At 40.4% G+C, this 17,207-nt stretch overlaps 1 protein-coding gene across 2 annotated transcripts in view; it reads left to right on the top strand.

Annotated features, from left to right (window-relative positions):
• SYNPR (synaptoporin) overlaps window positions 1–17,207 on the top strand; it is a 361,119-nt gene that overhangs the window by 209,390 nt on the left and 134,522 nt on the right. For both annotated transcript variants that reach the window (XM_003785523.1, XM_003785524.2), the window contains one exon: window positions 11,655–11,779. In XM_003785523.1, coding sequence (XP_003785571.1) covers window positions 11,655–11,779 — 125 coding nt within the window. The remainder of the gene's footprint in view (window positions 1–11,654; window positions 11,780–17,207) is intronic.

The following is a 17,207-nucleotide window of genomic DNA, read 5'->3' as shown; positions in this document are numbered from 1 at the left end:
CTGAATTCCAACTGGAATTCTATTTCCCTTTCTGTGAGCCCTGAACATGGTAATCTCAGGCCTGCTCTAAAAAGTAAAGCAAAGGGGAGTTGAGGATTTTGACTTATTTCCAGTTTAAGAAAAAAAAATAATCATTCTACATTATCATGAAAGCACAGCTTCTGGCAAGGAATAGTTCATGCCTGCATATCCAACACATTGAACTACAGAATGATTGCTGTGTGCACAAGCTTATCTTGCTCTAATTTTCCTATCAAGCAGAAGTATGCAGTTAAGATATCTATCATCAGTGATTTTCTTCAATGCACTAAGAGATGGTTATGGCAGGAGAGAAAATGCAGAAAGTTCGTATCACAATTTTACCCAGGAAAAATATCAAGTTCAAAAATACCACCCTGGGCAAAAAATTAATTCACAAGACTTATAATCAGGTGTCAGAGAAATGGTCTCAGCTCTGTTGAATTTTTATTTTATCTTATTAATCTATTATGACAAATATGAGAGAATTAGAATTCATTTCTTCAAAAGTAATTATCCTTATTTAATCTGATGAATGTTGTACTTTTTACTCAACTAATGTTTGATGCTATACTTGAGCCATAAGCTCTCATGGTATATTTTGAAATATATTTGCCTTAATTCTAAAGAATGACTTTGCCAAAATATTTTACTAAACACACAGGTCAAAAATGTCCGTTTCCTTTATGATCTCTGGAAGTATAAATAATTTGAAAGTACCATTCCTTGAAAACAATTCCAAAAGGGAGTGGGTTTCTTTGACTTTACATTTTTTATCCAAAAAACATGAAAGCCAGCACACCCATCTAGTGATGGGTCTGAATTTGCTATGTTGTCTAAATTTACAACTTTGAGAAAATCTTTTTTTTTTTTCAGTTACAAAAGTTGCCATGCTTACTAGAAAAAATTGAAATAATGCAATAATACTTTAAAACTGAGACTCTGTACATTTCACTCCTCAATAATAATAACTATAATATGTCAGTGCTTTCTTTCTAGAGTTTTTCAGTGTCTATAAATACATATGTACATACTGTATAAATCTTTCCTTTTACAAAAATGCAATATGTGTGTACGATACTTGGCAATTTATTTATATATTTTTTGCTCGACAAAATATTATAGACACCTACCTATACTATTTACTCTTTTTAACCAGTGCTTAATATTCCATTGATTGAATGCTTCATAGTTTATTTAATTATAATAGTTTTATAGGCATGAAGATTGTTTCCAAATTATTTTTATTATTTCAGATATATGTTTCATTTTAAAATATTTATGTGGGAGAATAAAATTCAAGCAGAAATTTAAATTTTGATTCATGGGCAAGAGTTAAATTTTGCCCATTGCATGAAGGCTTGAGGCTGTCCAGACATTATCAGGAGAAGAAAATGACCAAATGCTGAAGGTGATTGACCATGCTGTCTTGCCTTTGTGAAATGCCTTCAAAGCTTGTTCCACTTCTGCCAGCTTTCCTTCATCAGTCCCTGTGGCATATGATGGAGACTGATCCAACAATCATTTCCAACCCTTGATCTCCTGCCTACCTCTCCTATAAAGTACTTCCTAGTATCTCATGCAGCCTAAGGTGTCTATGAACAATGCAGCCATTTTGCTATTATGAGGCAAAAACTGTAAGAACCAAAGAACTGTTGGGCCCGACATCCTCAATTCTGATAGCCCCTTAGCTCTGGACTTTTTGATATGTGTGGGAAAATGAACCTCTATTAGGCTTTCTGTTACCTTCAGCCAAATACTTTGCTAAGTGATCCAGTCCCCCGGCTGCACATTTAAGAAAATAAAAACAGAAACTTCATTTGCCATACGTAAATGGGAAACTTCTTTCAATAGGGCCTGGTCAGAATTCCTCAGCTGATGGTGTGAAATACCAATTCTGTAAGATTTCACACAAATTACAGGGCAGATAAGAAGGGCACGGTATCCAGCTCTTGACAGGTAGCATGAAAAAATGGACTGCAGCGTGAAGATATTGGAGCCATTAAAGAACACAGTTATAATTTCAAATTGTATATAAAACCAGCAATTGTACCTCATGACTACATTGATGTACACAGCTATGATTTAATATAAAAATGCTTTTAAAAAGAAAAGAAGAAGAACACAGTTATATACAACAGACAGGTAAAAACACAGAGCTGTATGGGCACAGGCTTTTTAACAACAGTTTTCATTGTCTCTAAATAAAATAAAATTCTACTATCTTCCAGGGACAACTTGAAGTTTTTACCTTCACCTAGAGGTACCATCTGAGGTTTTTACAGGGTTACTCACAAAAGCCTTCTGGGTCAAAGTATAATATACCATACATTGTAGTAATCGTAAACTGATGGCTGAGAAGATGTTTGGTTTATTTCTTTTGAGAAAGTCAATTATCAATAGAAGAAAAACGAAACCTAAGACAAAGATTGGCAGAAATGGACTATTAAGTTTTAGAGGTGTTCTTCAGTTTACTGGGGTGTCCTGTAGAGACAGTGAACTGTGAGGGAAGCCACCATGAATCAAAAGCTCCTTCTGCATTGAAATAACATCCAGACAGTATGCATTCCTTGCTTGTTCAGGGCCATTGGTGAAGCAATCACCCCTGCAGACAGCTGTGTGCCCAGAAATGCTTTTTGGGGCGCCAGTGATTAATGGCTCATAAGCCCAAGACAGATCATTAAAAAGGCAGGACAAGGGGGCTTCATCAGGGAAGGGTTTAGGCCTCTTTAACCTATAAGCTGTTGAATGATAGAACTGCAGGAAAGCGGGGAAACCCAGCACCCCCACCTGTGGGGGAGGAACTTGTCAAGTGTAATTGGCATAACCTACTCACATAAGACTTTTCAAAGATTCCTATCATGCCACACTCCACCTCCCTTCTGCTGACACCTTGCAAGGCCGTTAGAGTGGGAGGCCGATGCTCCTGGAGTGAAACACGTGACTACCACTGGCATCAGTTTGGATGATCAGGGCTTTGTTTTACAAGCGCTTTGTTTGGCCCTTGTGTAGCTTTCTCAAAGTCAATGTGACAGACAGTGGTTCAATTAGAAAGCCCACATTCAATAAGTCCATCGTGTGCTCCACTCAGGAGAGGCCCCTTCAGGGGAGGGGAGAGCTGGGAAGGAAGATGAATGTTAGGAAGGAAGATCTGAGTTTAAGCCATGACTACTTCACTTACCAACAGACCGTGTGACCTTGGCCATGCTGCTGAGCCTCAGTAGGGAATATGTTCCTACTTCAGGGGGTTATTGAGACGATTAGATAAGCCAATGTATATACTTACTGAAGAGACTACCACACAAAGGCAAATGTAGTTTCTGTATTACTATCATTATCATCATCATGTTTATTATTTAGCTACTCAATGCCAAAATGCCCTTTTCCAAGATTTTCATCCTCTCATCTCTTGCCCATTCACTCATGTGTTCATTTACTTGATAAAATTTATGGACCACCTACAATGAGGAATACAGAGATGCCTGGCACATGGTCCTTCTGGCAAAGGATCTGTAGATCATCTGGAGAAATAAGACCCTTCCTCATCCACCAGCATCTAGTTCCACCCTCTGCCCATTCACACTTTCCACTGTGACCAGTGTGGCCTTGCTGAATAGCAAACTTGTGCTCCCACATGTGCTGAAAACCTAAGCCCCCTGCAAGAGCCAGATTTCTTCACATTGGCTAAACTATTCCTGTAAAGGCTAGGTAGTAAATGTGTCTGGCTTTGTGGGCCATGGGCTTTCTCCTGCAAGTACTTACCTCTACCATCCTAGCAAGAAAGCAGCCATACATAAGTGAATAGGTGAAGCTGAATGCAGCCCAGGGGCCATAGTTTTTAAATCTGTGGTAGACCACACCTGACTCATTTGTGCCTGCCTTTGGATCTGAGTCGTCCCCTTCTCCCCACCTTACAGTGGCTTCTCCACTCATACCAACTGCACAGCCCAAAATCATTTGCTTACTTGTGTGTCTTTGACTCCCCGCTCTCTGCCCAAAACCCTCTTCTCCTCCCTCTTTCCTGGACAAATCAGGCAAGCTTTCTCAGTCTCTGCTTAGCTATCCATTCTTCCAGACAGCTGGGTCCCCTCCCCTCCCTGCAAGTTTGTGCCATATTCTTCTCTAACACACTCCAATTCCTGCACCACACTGAAGTGCCATCAGAGTACCTGTCCCTTCACGTGTCTGTATCCCCCAAAAGACAGCAAATTCCCTGGAGGTGAGGGCAGAACGTGTCTTTATTCTATTTATTCATTCACTTTTATGGCACACCTACTTCATGCCAAGCACTGTGCAAGGTGGTAGATATTCGGCAATAAACAGAAACAAGCCTAGTGCTTTCCCTCAGGGAAGTGGTGAAACAAAATATAAGCAAGTGAATGAAGAATCCCAAACAGACACAGACTTTACAGAGCCTGCTCATGCTTTAAAAAATGGAACAAGGGGGTAGGAGTGAGGGTGGGCTGGGGTGAGAAGCCCGGTTTAGATGTAGTCAAAGAAGGCTTCCTATTATGAAAGGAAAAGAAAAGGTTTGCTAAGGAAGGATGAGAAGGGCCCTCCACACATCCAGAGCTTGTGAGGAGGGACCTTTTAGGTGAAGGAGACAGAAAGCAGGAAGCTTCTGCAGCTGGAAGAGCTCAGCTTATTTGGATAGAGCTAGAGGCAGAAAGGTATAAGGGGAGGTGGCAGAGAAATGTGACTTCCTTTATTGAAAGAGTGCAAGGGTCCATTGCAGCACCTGAAAACTGCAAGCTGCTAACTCAGTGTATGGCAGTTGCCTTACTGGGTTTCCCAAACTTATCCAAATAAATAAGTTTATTTGGGAGGTGATGTTAAGAAGCACAGTGACAAGTGGGCAGTGGAACAGCGAAGAAAGCCAAGCCAGCCGAGGACGTGTCAGTGAGCAGGACATTCCTGTGAGCAAATGAGGCTCAAATGGGTCTCCTGAGAAACTGCATAGAACACACCTGAGAATTTTCCCACAGAGGGGCGAGAACACTGCAGTTTCTTCCTGCCAATTTCCACCCCACACTGGTTGAAAACTGTGAGTTAACTAACTCTCCGGCATCTCCAGTCACAGGCTGAGCACAGGCATGCTGCCTGAGAAAGCCCTCAGCAGAGGCTCGGGTGTGTGAGGGAGGAAGCCTCTGGTGTGTGAAGACTGTCCCCTGAAAGCTGCAGATGTCATCGGCAGGGATCAGCTGTCTCTGCTACAGTGACTAAGTAAACAAGTGAACAGGTAGTTGAATGGGGGAAGGAAGGAAGGGAGGGAGGGAGGAATACATGTAGCTGATGGAAAAGGAGTAAGTCAAGGAAATAAGCCCCAAGTAGATAAAAGTTTTTGTCCCAAGAGAGTCCTTTGGTGGCAGTACTGTGCTGGGGCACAGCTGACTGTGCCGATCTCTTCCCAGTCCAAATTCAGAGCTATTATTTTTGCAGCTTGGAGTTGGCCATGGTAGAAATATTTATGCTGTGCAAATTGGCAAATGCTGTAAGTCACAGTTTTCTCCCTGGGACACCTAGTTGTTAACACTACACACTCAGCTTGGTGGTAACATGAGCTCTACTTCTTGGCCCCAATTTCTCCATGCCTTTCCTACCAGTCTTCCTTACTCTTGTTTCTTCCAAGATATCCTACCTGCCTACAGTTGTGTAGTAGACTTTGAGAGACATCTGCTCTCTGACTTCACTGCGGACAGAACATCCCTACAAGTGCCATTAATCAGGCTGTCCTCCACCAACCTGTTGCTTTTAACTACAACTTGCAAATTAACTAGAAGGATTAATATCATCTTTCATTGATACTCCTTGTGTGGTTCAATTAGTTCAAAGAGGGAACTGCTTGCCCTCTTTCCAGGGGACAATCTTTGTTGTCATTAAAGGTAAAGACCATTCCTGCTATGGGTGATTTTGGTTAATGGATGCTCATTAAGCCAGGAAATGCAGTCCAATTCTTCTGTATTCTTTGACCTGAATGCATTTCTAATTAGTCCACATATAAGGGGACTCTCTGTTGGCTAATTTTGTCCATTCTGAAAGTAATTTTTTATTAAAAACAGAGCCATAGATCATCCAAGACAATAGTGAAATGAGAATTCATTACAGAATTATTTTGGTCTGTGAACTCAAGGGAGGTGAAAGATTGGATCAGTGGTTATGATAATTGATTATCTCAGAATGTTCCAAAGGGTGAGCTTTCTGATTTGGTTGAGGAGAATTGGAAACTTGAGGAAAGATGCTTTATAATTCCGGTTAAGTGGGTAAATGGACTTTTACCTTTGGGTTATGCCATCAATGTCTAGAAAGGTGAGTTAGTACACTGCATTGCCAGGAATAAGGCTGTGTGCTGACTAAGGATGAATGCACACACAGACATGCACACACACCACGTGTTAATGTCTCTCAGCAAGTCACTCACAGTCATTACAGAGTCCACCTCAGATGGAGACCTTTCTCTCCAGCTCCTCTTTCACCATCTTTCTGCATGTCCCACACACACATACTGGCCCCTCAGGCTTTTCTCCTTTCTCAGTATTCTAGATCTCACCTCCAGTTCACTTTCCATCCTGGCTGCAGCACAGAGTTATTGTTATCTTCTCCCTCCCCCAGGAGAGGATAGTGCCTGGATTATCCTCAGAAGGAACAGTCCTCAGTCTTGCAGAGCTGCGCATCTGTAAAACAGACAGACCTGCCTGTTTCTAACATGAAGGGCCTCTTGGAGGGTCACTTGTCAAGCTAGGGAAGGTCCTTTCTGTCTACAATGTCTTCCAAGGTCCTCCTCCTAAATCCTTCAACCCCATCAAGGATAAAAAGAAGAAGGAAGAAGTGAAGCAGGGAAAAGAAGGGAGAATTTTCCTCCTTACCTCTTTCCTTCCTCTTTTGATCCTTTATTGGGTGGAGGAATTTAGAAGGAGGACCTTGGAAAGCATTGTAAAGAGAAAGGGAGAAGGAAGGAGAGAAAGAAAAAGAAAGTCACAAGAAAGCATCCATTTGGTAATGAGCTTGCAGGTGTGACACTCTCAGGAGAAGCATGGAGACCCTCAGGTCATTAAGGCACCTATGGTACATTTCTGGAAAAAGAAGACTGGACCTTTGGGGAGACAACCACTACTCTCACAGCCAAAAGTCGCTCTTCCTGCAATTCTAGATCTAGTTAAAAGAACTCTGGCCCAGGATCCGAGTTCTAACTCTGCTCCTGGCTGAGTTGAGGAACATGGATCTTCCCCTCTAGAGTCAGCGTCTTAGTGGTAGTTAGAGGTGATAGTGGTAGTTGTAGTGATAGCAGAGGCAGCAGCAGTAGTGGGGAGGGGGTGATGGAAAAGACAAGATCCTCTGACACTTACTGGGGGTAGTGAGCCTGATGTTCTTTCAGTGAATATGCCCCACAATTGTGTGAGGGAAATACTATTGTTCTCAACCTCTTGCTACCCAGCTGCTACACAGGCCTTACGCAGGCTCCATAAAGCTGTCAAGCTTTTCCTCCTGAGAACACCACATAAGCCATTTCCTCTTCCCACTGTACTTTGACCCCCACTTTTTGCATACCGGCCTCTCATTCCTCTTCCAGGTCTTAGCTAAAATGTAACACCCTCAGCCGTAACTTTCTGTTTAGAATAGCATCCCCTCCAAATACTTAACACAAGCTGTGGTCATTTTATTTGCATGTTCTTGGGGATGTGTCTTTCCCATCTAGAATTAAGCCCTGTGAGGGGTAGAGACCTTCCTTGTCTTGATCTTCTCTCTAGCTGCTCCCCAACAGCTAGCACACTGTAAATCTACCACTAACCATCTATCAAATGAAATCATTGAGTTAGTCTTGATTGAGTAGCTGTGGGAACCGAGGTTTGGAGGAGTGCAGTCATTTGTTCAGTGTCACACAGCTAGGAATTGGGCTCAAGTTTGGGTCTGCCTCACCCTAGAACTGTCCCACTCCCCCTACCCCCAAGGGGGAGTGGTTGGCAGAGTCCTGCGAGGAGAACTGGTGGGAGGATTTCTGACATTCCCTCCCCACTCTGCGTTTCTCTGCAACACCAAGAGAATCTCAATCTCTCTGAAGAGCCTCCAGTCCCCTCTCCTCACTGTGACTCAATGTATTCTAATTAGAGACCCAAGCCCCTGGCTGTTATACTCTAGAGGAGTTGATTTTACTCTCCCAAACACAGAATCAACCATCCCTGTAATAAGTTATTCACTCAGCAGGATCTGGCTCTTCCAGTGTTAGACAGATACTATCTGTTTAATCCCTACCAACCCATGTGAATTGGATACCAGTCACACAGCATGATTTTCTTTTAATCAATGAGGACTATGGGGAAGGGAGAAACTTGATAAGAAAGCCCACAGATAAAATACTTAACTCAAGTACAATGTCTTGTGTTTTCAAAACTCAACAGAAACTGAAAGAAAAAAATAATGGTGTGTGTGGTTTCAGTAGTCTTGAACCCTCCTTTCCAAGTTTCTAACATTTTGAATGAGTTAAAAGCATAATCAGCATTCTTTGGCAGTATTAGTAATACCTTACTGTATATAAAGCACTGTAATATAGGAAGAAAAGCCAAAGTCGTTTCTTTATAACTATTAAGTACTCAAGACAATATTTGTTTTTACACCCTTTGACTGTAATTTGCTACATGTTAATGTACTAAGAAATTTTCTGGATGCAACTTTTGAAGCAACTATGCTATTCTATCATATCTTCAATGTAGGAATATTAAGCTTGGTACACACACACACTCACACCCTCACAACACATGGCCACATATGTTAAGTGCTGGGCACAATACTTGGTCCCTAAGAGGTACCTTAAAATGGCCACAATAGCCAATCCTTTCTTACCTTTACATGTGTGGCTGCTGATTATACACTTAGGGCCCTAAAGAAATGCTTATGTATCAATATCACACAATCTCTGCATGAACTGGAAGAAGGTAGAACCTAAGTATACACACCTTCTTTTATTCTGTCAGCAATTCAGGGAGACAAAGGAGATGTCCCTTTTTACAAATGAGGAAACTTGGAGACTCAGAGGGTTATCTCCATAGCTATCACATGTGGCTTCAGACCCATCATTGTATACTTTCTTTTGAAATAAGTCTTTCCAAAGACGCTGTCTTGACAAGGAGCTGGGACATCCAGTATGAAACCTAAGGTTTAAGCACTGAACAATTAATATCACTTTCTCTTTATTCCTACTAATGTTAAGAGCTCACATGAGAAGTAAGCAAATCTACACCAGAGAGATAAAGACCAGGTTCCCTTCAGCCTGGCATTCTGTGTATCACCATCAGATTGTGGTGTGGGCTAGAATTGCTACTTAATGCCCCATCAAGTCCCAGGTAAGAAAGCAAATAGGCCAGAAAACGAACAAAGCAAAAAGGATACTTGGACGTGGGTTCACTGGGACTGACAATCATGCCGAGTTAGCTAGGGATTAAGTCTAAATTTCTTATTTTGTGGCCTGGAGCATCTTATCAAGGAGGATCCAATGTTTGCAGTAATAATATTTATTAACATTTATTGAGCGCCAACATCGTACCAAGGTCTGTTCTAAATGCTTTACACACATCAGCATTAACACTCATTAACACACTGGGCTCTTACCACATGTACAGCTACCATATCTTTTGGTTAAGGTGCCTCCATTTTTAAAATACTGATTTTAAAAGCAAATAATTTTAAACTACTGCACACACAAAAATGGGCCACAAAATATTGCTTTCCCTGTGTAGATTTTACAATGCCTTATTACCCTTAGGTAGTTTTTTCCTATTAAATTTAAATGGCCAATTGAAGGCGGGGCACAGTGGCTCATGCCTGTTATCCTAGCACTCTGGGAGGATGAGGTGGGAGAATAATTTGAGCACAGGAGCTCAAGACCAGCCTGAACAAGAGTGAGACCACATTTCTACTAAAAATAGAAAAATTAGCCAAGCACTGTGGGGGGCACCAGGTTGCAGTGAGCTATAATGACACCACTGCATTCTAGCCCAGGTGACAGAGCTGGACTCTATCTCAAAAATAAACAAATAAATAAATAGCCAATTGAGACATAATTTTGAGGATGTTTTTCCACCATTCATTAAGATTGAGGTGTCAGGTGCTATGTTCATTTCACCCTCTGAACTTTCTGGAAAGACTTGGTATCTTCCCAGCTCCAGCACCCTTCTTGGCAAAAGCAACTGTTTCCTATCAAACAGCAAAACCACCCAAAAGAGTTATTGTCAATGCAATTTTTGATAAGGAAATCAAGGCATGGGGAAATAAAGCACCTTTCCCCAGGTCACCTTCCTGCACCCATGCAGCTCACCCCTACACACTAATTCTTCTTACTGTGCAAAGAAGCTTATGCTCCTAATCAAGACCCCAAGCTACTACAAGAAACTGCAGCTGAATTCCAAAATAAAATACAATAAAATGGAATATCACAGCCTGTGTTAGTGTTAAGTACAACTGATTGACTTTCTTTGGAAACAAGGAGAAAATTCTTTTAAACATAGCTGAACTATGAAATGAACAGAACTTGGCACTTGCTGACTTCCTGTCTCTAATGCCAGTCTTCTAATTTAGCAGACTGAAGAGAAGTTCAGGCATGGAGGGCAGGTATAACGTGCTCTATGCAGCTCACAGGTACTGGCAAGCCAAGTTACGTGGGAGGTCTGCCCTACTTCCTGGTGGCCAGGGAGCTAAGTTACACATTGAAATCTGCAATCCACAGTCTGCACAGGGGAGAGGTCCTGTGCACCTTTCTTCCCCAGGGAACAAAAGTGGCAGCTTGCCAAGCAGCAGTTACGTAAGCATGACTTCACTGTACACAGTTGTGGCTGTCTAGGAACACAAAGGGACTTCCTATGGGCAAGAAAGCCCAAACATTTTTCCTTTCCCCACACTACCTTAGGCCTCCCACTGTCTTAGGTGTTTCTTCTCACTAGAAGACTTTGCTGAGTTTCTGCTCCTAATTTTTGGTGCCTTGGTTCTGCACCAGAATAGCCTATAACATTAACTGGTAACAAAGTGAGACTTTTAATAGATGACTTAGAAATAGCAACCAACACAAAGATGTAACCACCAGTGGGGATTCAAGGCTGAAATATACTGAGATCTTGTGCTCTGAAATAGCACCTCTTAGATATAATACTAACCTACTCCTCCTCAGACTTGCAGCTCTAGAATTTTCTGCCCATGTCTTTTTAAAAATCCAGCTACATTATTCCAAAAGACAGATAATGTTTATTGCAGAAAATACAGCCAAACAAAAAGAAGAAAGCCAGGAAGCACCCCAGAATCTTCCTACCTGGAGATACCATTGTTAACCTGTGGGTGCTTTGCTTTCTTGGTCTTTGACTGTCATGTTTCTACCCTTTGAAGTGTGACACCTCTTTACACACCCAGGCACAACTCTTTTGTCCTTGTCTCTTATTACTCTACAAGCAATATTTCCGTAGTTTGCCAGACTTTTCTTTTAGATCCCACCTCCCCAGTCCACACTATCATCCTACCAGCTTGAACTTCGCATGATACTTCTCCTGAGAAGAACCATAACCTCTCTCAGCCTCGACACTGAGCCCTTTCGATCTGTCTCCTTACATCACCAGCATCCTAATGGTTGTCTTTGTTTTTTTTCTATTTGTTCTCTGCAGCTTTTTGCAATCTTTGCATTTGCAACATGCGGTGGCTATTCTGGAGGCCTGCGCCTGAGTGTGGACTGCGTCAACAAGACGGAAAGTAACCTGAGCATCGACATAGCATTTGCCTACCCATTCAGGTAGGGAATGAAGGCTCGTGCTTGCTACCAGCCTCACAGAGAGGGCACTTTCTTCCTTGTGTGGTTTCTTTCAGAAAAATGCAGTCTCCCACGAACTTCTGGTTAACAGATAGGATTCTGCCTTAGCCCACAAAATGCCCAGACCAGAGTGCCACACTGAGAGGATTTTGTGAGTGGTACCTTCAAGACAGAATTGACTCTCCTCCAAAAAAGTTGTTATGAGCACCCCAGTGTTAGGGGCTATTAATACAGAAACCTCAGTTACTTAATTCCTTCCTCCCCATCCATTTTTTCAAACTTATTTTCCTCTAAATTCTCTGTAGAATTGTATGTCACCTCTAACTTTATATGAACTTTGCAATTCTGACTGATAATGTGTTTAATAATGTTAATATCTTGTATTGTTTGCATGTTCCAAACACTGTGCTTAGCTGTTCAGCTGTTCAATCTCATTACGTTATCATAATGACCCCTTGAGGAGAGTACAATTGCCATCACATTTATAAATGAGAAAACTGAGATATATTTGCCCACATTCCCTCAGCCAGTGAGTGGCAGAGTCAGAGTTTAAGTCCGTCTGGCTTGAGCCCAGCCCCTACTGCTGTACTTAAATTGCTTAAAATAGCTCTTTCAACCTCTTTATAAATTCAGTATGAAAGATAATACCTTATCTGTGTCTGTGTGCTGTTTATAAAATGACAGTGAAATGCTAATAGGGTTTGTCCCAAATCTGACATCTTGTGCTTCTTATCCATAGACCCAAAATGGATTAAGTGAATACAATTTTAAAATAGTTTATTTCTTAAAAGCTCCCAAATGCTTGGCAGCAAAGAACTGGAGTGATTTTTAAAAACAACTTTCAACATAATGTTTTTAAAAACAGGTACTTACACTATTTTCCAAAAATCTTTCCCATGGAACCCTAGATAACTAACATCATGAAAAAGAAAGAATGGGAGGAGGAAGACAAAGAAAGAGGAAAGGAAGGGAGGAGAAATAGAGGTTAGGAGGAAGAATTTTAAAATATAATCGAACAAATTCAAGCAATTGAACTTTGCTTTTCTAATGCACATTGTTAATCACCAAGAGAGGCACAGTATTTCCCAAATACATCTGACCACAGAAACCCTTTTTCACTAAGTAGCTCAGAGTAATTTGTATGCTGCGGAACACATACGCAATGTGAACTTCTCCCAGTCTAAAACAAGGGGCCTCGGTTCATCAGTGACAAACCGTAGAGAAGGAACACAAATACTGATATTCTGACTGACAAAAGTTGTCACACTCCTGCTCAAGTAGATACTCTCCTGCTTAACTAATAACAGAGCCAAAGCTCAGAAATAGCAAGCATGTGTAACCCTTCAGAATTTGGAATAACAGCTACTCTTAGAAACTAATATTCTTACTGATCTTTAAGAATGGAGCTGACAACAGTTGCAAGTACTCCTGCTCACATGAGAAGACTGTGTTATGGTCCATTATTTCACTTCCAAGAAATACAGTAGACAACACATTTTCTGATTCACCTGTGCAAGTTTTAAGTTGTTCAGCTTAACAGTATTGCTGGGAGGGCTTCATTCATTTCCAACTGCATAGATTTTACATTTTTGTGTATCTCAAAACTTTGGTAATGACCCATGTATTATTTTAACTGACTAATGAGAAAGCAACAAGCTCAGCAACAGTGAAGCATCTAACAACTGGGAATTTGGTAACAAGAGCTGTACTGGGCTAGTGGAAATGGGCATGGAGGTACTTGACTTCTGCAAGTTCTAGGTGAACTCTGTGGCCAGCAGAGTGGCCAAGCCAATGCATACTTGTGGGTTACCTTGCCAGATCCAGGATAGGAGATGAGAATTGCCAATGGCTTGGCAGCAGGGCTGAGATGGTTGGTAACACTCTTCATGCAATCATAATTGCTTCTAAAGTGATTTCTCACCAAGAGATATGGCAGGGGCAGACAACTTGAAGGGAAATCTCTTTACGTTTGAAAGGCAACAAGTCCAGAGACGTTGAGCTATTAGAGCACAGGCCTCTGTCTTTTCCTCAGACTGCAGGAAGGTAATCAAGAGACCTATCTGAATAAGAAACCAGTGTCTGAGTTGGGGTCGGGAGAGCAGGGTAATACAGAGGGTGTCAAAAATTTGCATACACATTTTAAGAAAGGAAAAATCTATATTAAATTCTCATATCCAGTCACGTTTGACTTCTGCAATTACATGAGGTGCCCAAGCGTGACTTGTATTTGTCTTGTGTTATTGGTATATATTGAGTATTACAATTTTAATAGTTTTTTCCTTTCTTAAAATGTGCATAAACTTTTTGGCACCCTCTGTATTTAATTTCATGCATTCCCTGACTCAGGGTACAATTTGAAAAGATTCTTGAAGCAGTTTCCAACATTGGGCTACCTCAATTTCTTCCTAAGACTACAAATTCAAATGATTGGTCCAATGAAAGGCAACTGGAGAAACTAGATTAAAATGTTTGTTGCCACCTGTAAATATATCATCCCCATCATTTGAAAGGTTTTACTTGGATTCTGAAACAAAAATGCTTAGCCATTATTTTTTTAGTAGCAGATATTTTCTATGAAACATCATCTCTCTCAGAAGCTCCATATATAAATCAGATATGAGTCACTGAGAAAGCTGAAGCTATGGTGGGGGAGTGTGAAGCCCCCAGCTGGTCCTCTTAAGCCCACTCCCTGCCACATATCTTGCCCATCCCCCAATGTACAATCTTTATAATGTCTCATGGAAACTTTAGGTCTCTTAGAAGCAATTTAAAAACCACTGTCCTAGAGAAAAGCAAGCAACCTTTTGCTGCTGTGCCCACCACATCTGTACAACATTTACTGTCTACTGATAAGGCCTCGGGATCACCTATCTCTTCCCACAGAGTATCTTGTGCCTTTGTCCTACTAGTGTTCATCTAGGAGATATACACACCATTCCAAAGAGGCTCAGTTTTGCTAGGGTTGTGATTTTGATTTTACTTTAGGGTACTTTAAAATGTGCCATTATCCACTTGGGAGAAGAACTCAATCATAAACTAGAATTTATACATATTATTTTGAAGGCAGTTGTTTGAGAAGAAGTAGTGTTAGCAAGATTCTAGTGCTGTAGATCAATAAAAACCTATTTTCTTCTAAAATTTAATAAGCCAATCCCAATGATTTGATTATAATTTTAGAAATAAAATAAAAGCCTCTAACTATTCAGTTTATTGCAAATGCAAGAGAGACAATAAACCCAAACATCAAGTCATTCAAACAAAAACAATTAGTTTGTAAAGGAAGCTACTTAGCTGGTTACCAGACAAATGTTTGGATATAAGATAATGTCAATTTAGAAAATTCTAGATAGCTTACAAGATACTTATGTGCTGCTTCTAATAAATATGCCAAAATGTGTATCTCCTTTCCACCAAATGTGTATATTTTTGACTCCTACTTAAATAAGAAAGAATTGACATTCAGCAACATATTATTCTGTTGTAGAAATAAAATATTTGTCACTTAACCTTACTTTTGATTTATGATTAAAATGAACAAGTACTATTTACTATAACTATTTCCTCCTCTATTATATTATGTTAATTTTGAATGTTACTTGCTTGATGATTGGGAGGAGAATAGTCCTGGTTTAAATATTTTTAGTACTTTCTTTATACACAGGAATATGAAGTAGAATTTTTCCTGTTAAGACACAATGCATTTGTAGAAAGCCTACCCAAGGAATACCAACTAACACTTTGCACTAACACATGAATAAAAGATAGAGGAGGTCAGAGTTGAGAGTTTTGAGAGCAATGAGAACAAAATTTCTCATGACAAAAGTTAGTTGTGAAGGTCAGAGTGACGAATGAATTAACAGATATGCAAATACTTATTGCAATGCTTATTGTACAAAACAACGCATTAGACACGTCATGTGACCATTATACAGACTCTATGAAGACATCACTATTGGACTGAGTTAGAAGACTGAGCTGAGAGAAATTTGGTTGCATCACAGAAAATTAAGTCTAAACTTTTGGATTTTGAAAATTTTACTAATTTGTACTAAAATAAGAAGAAAGTAATGTTCAGGGTGTTTGGAGATGGTGAGTAGAGCAAAAATGTATGATGGGCATAAGTGATAAAACCGGACAGGTGGTTTTCGGCCAACTCATAGAAGACCTTGAATTCCCAAGTAACTGGATAGGAAGAAGGAGTTAAAGATGATTAAAAAAAATAATAAGAAGAAGAAAAACCATTTTGAAGTAAAGGGTACACATTTGGATTTGATGTGCAGAATTTGAGGTGCTTGTAAGTGACCAAAAGAGATTTTCTGTCAGGAAGATTTATGCTAAACCTCATGTAAGAAGAAAGAAGGCAAGCCTGAAAATGGCACTTTTAAGAGTCGTCTTTACAAAGTGAAAAATCATGTAAGTAAGAAGAGAAAGCACCAAAAAAGACAAAATGGGAACAGAAGGCTGAACAGAGAGGGATGCCGGCACTGGTGAGAACAAAGTTAGTGAGGGAAACCAAGAAGAGTCAGGTGGAGTAGAGGTCAAAAGATCCAGTAAATGCAGGCTTTATAGCAGGTAAGAAAACTTCTTGTATGTTACCACTCAGCAGTCCTCAGTACCTCAAAGAAAGAAAGGAGTAAAAACAGGAAAAAGCCATTGGATATAATTAATGGTGGGTATCAAAGACTTATGAGACATTTCAGTCATAGAGAAAGCACATCAAGGCTGTTGCAAAAAGGACAAAATGAAATTCAGTATGTCTTTCCTGGGACCAGTAAAATGCAAAATTCAAAGGACTCAAATCAGCTAATCTTAAGCCTGTATGAGATAACAGATGATGTTTTCAGACCAATAGATCAACCTTGTTTATGACTTTCTTGTAGGGAAAGTGTTCACCTCTTGCTCCTTAAAAGAAGTCAGCTCATTAAATGATGTGGTAATAAATTTGCCATCCTGACTGGACAAATAAACTAATACATTAAAATATTTCTTTATTCAAGAACAAAATAACTGTTTCTAGAGAATACCAGAAGATTCATAATAAAACAGAAATTAGTTGTTATGTCACATCCGTGTCTTGAGATACCCGCACCCCCACCCAATCCAGACAAAAATACATGGTGGCCATAAAGTTCCTGTGCCAATTTATGGCCACTCTGTATTAAGGTTACTGTCAGTTTCAAGCATTCTTGTAGGTATGATATTAGTAATCACTACTCTAGATAGTTAGAAAAATTATCCTTGATTAATTTATCCTTTAAAAATAACTAAATAGGCTCAGCGCCTGTAGCTCAACAGACTAAGGCGCCAGCCACGTACACCTAAGGTGGCGGGTTCAAATCCAGCCCGGACCCGCCAAACAACAATGACGGCTGCAACCAAAAAATAGCCGGGTGTTGTGGCGGGCACCTGT

The sequence above is a fragment of the Otolemur garnettii genome, unplaced genomic scaffold (assembly GCF_000181295.1).
Source record: "Otolemur garnettii isolate 467f Iridium unplaced genomic scaffold, OtoGar3 scaffold00015, whole genome shotgun sequence".
Taxonomy (NCBI): Eukaryota; Metazoa; Chordata; class Mammalia; order Primates; family Galagidae; genus Otolemur; species Otolemur garnettii.
The sequence above is the reverse complement of the archived record's forward strand: the minus strand, read 5'-3'. Positions and strand labels throughout refer to the sequence as shown.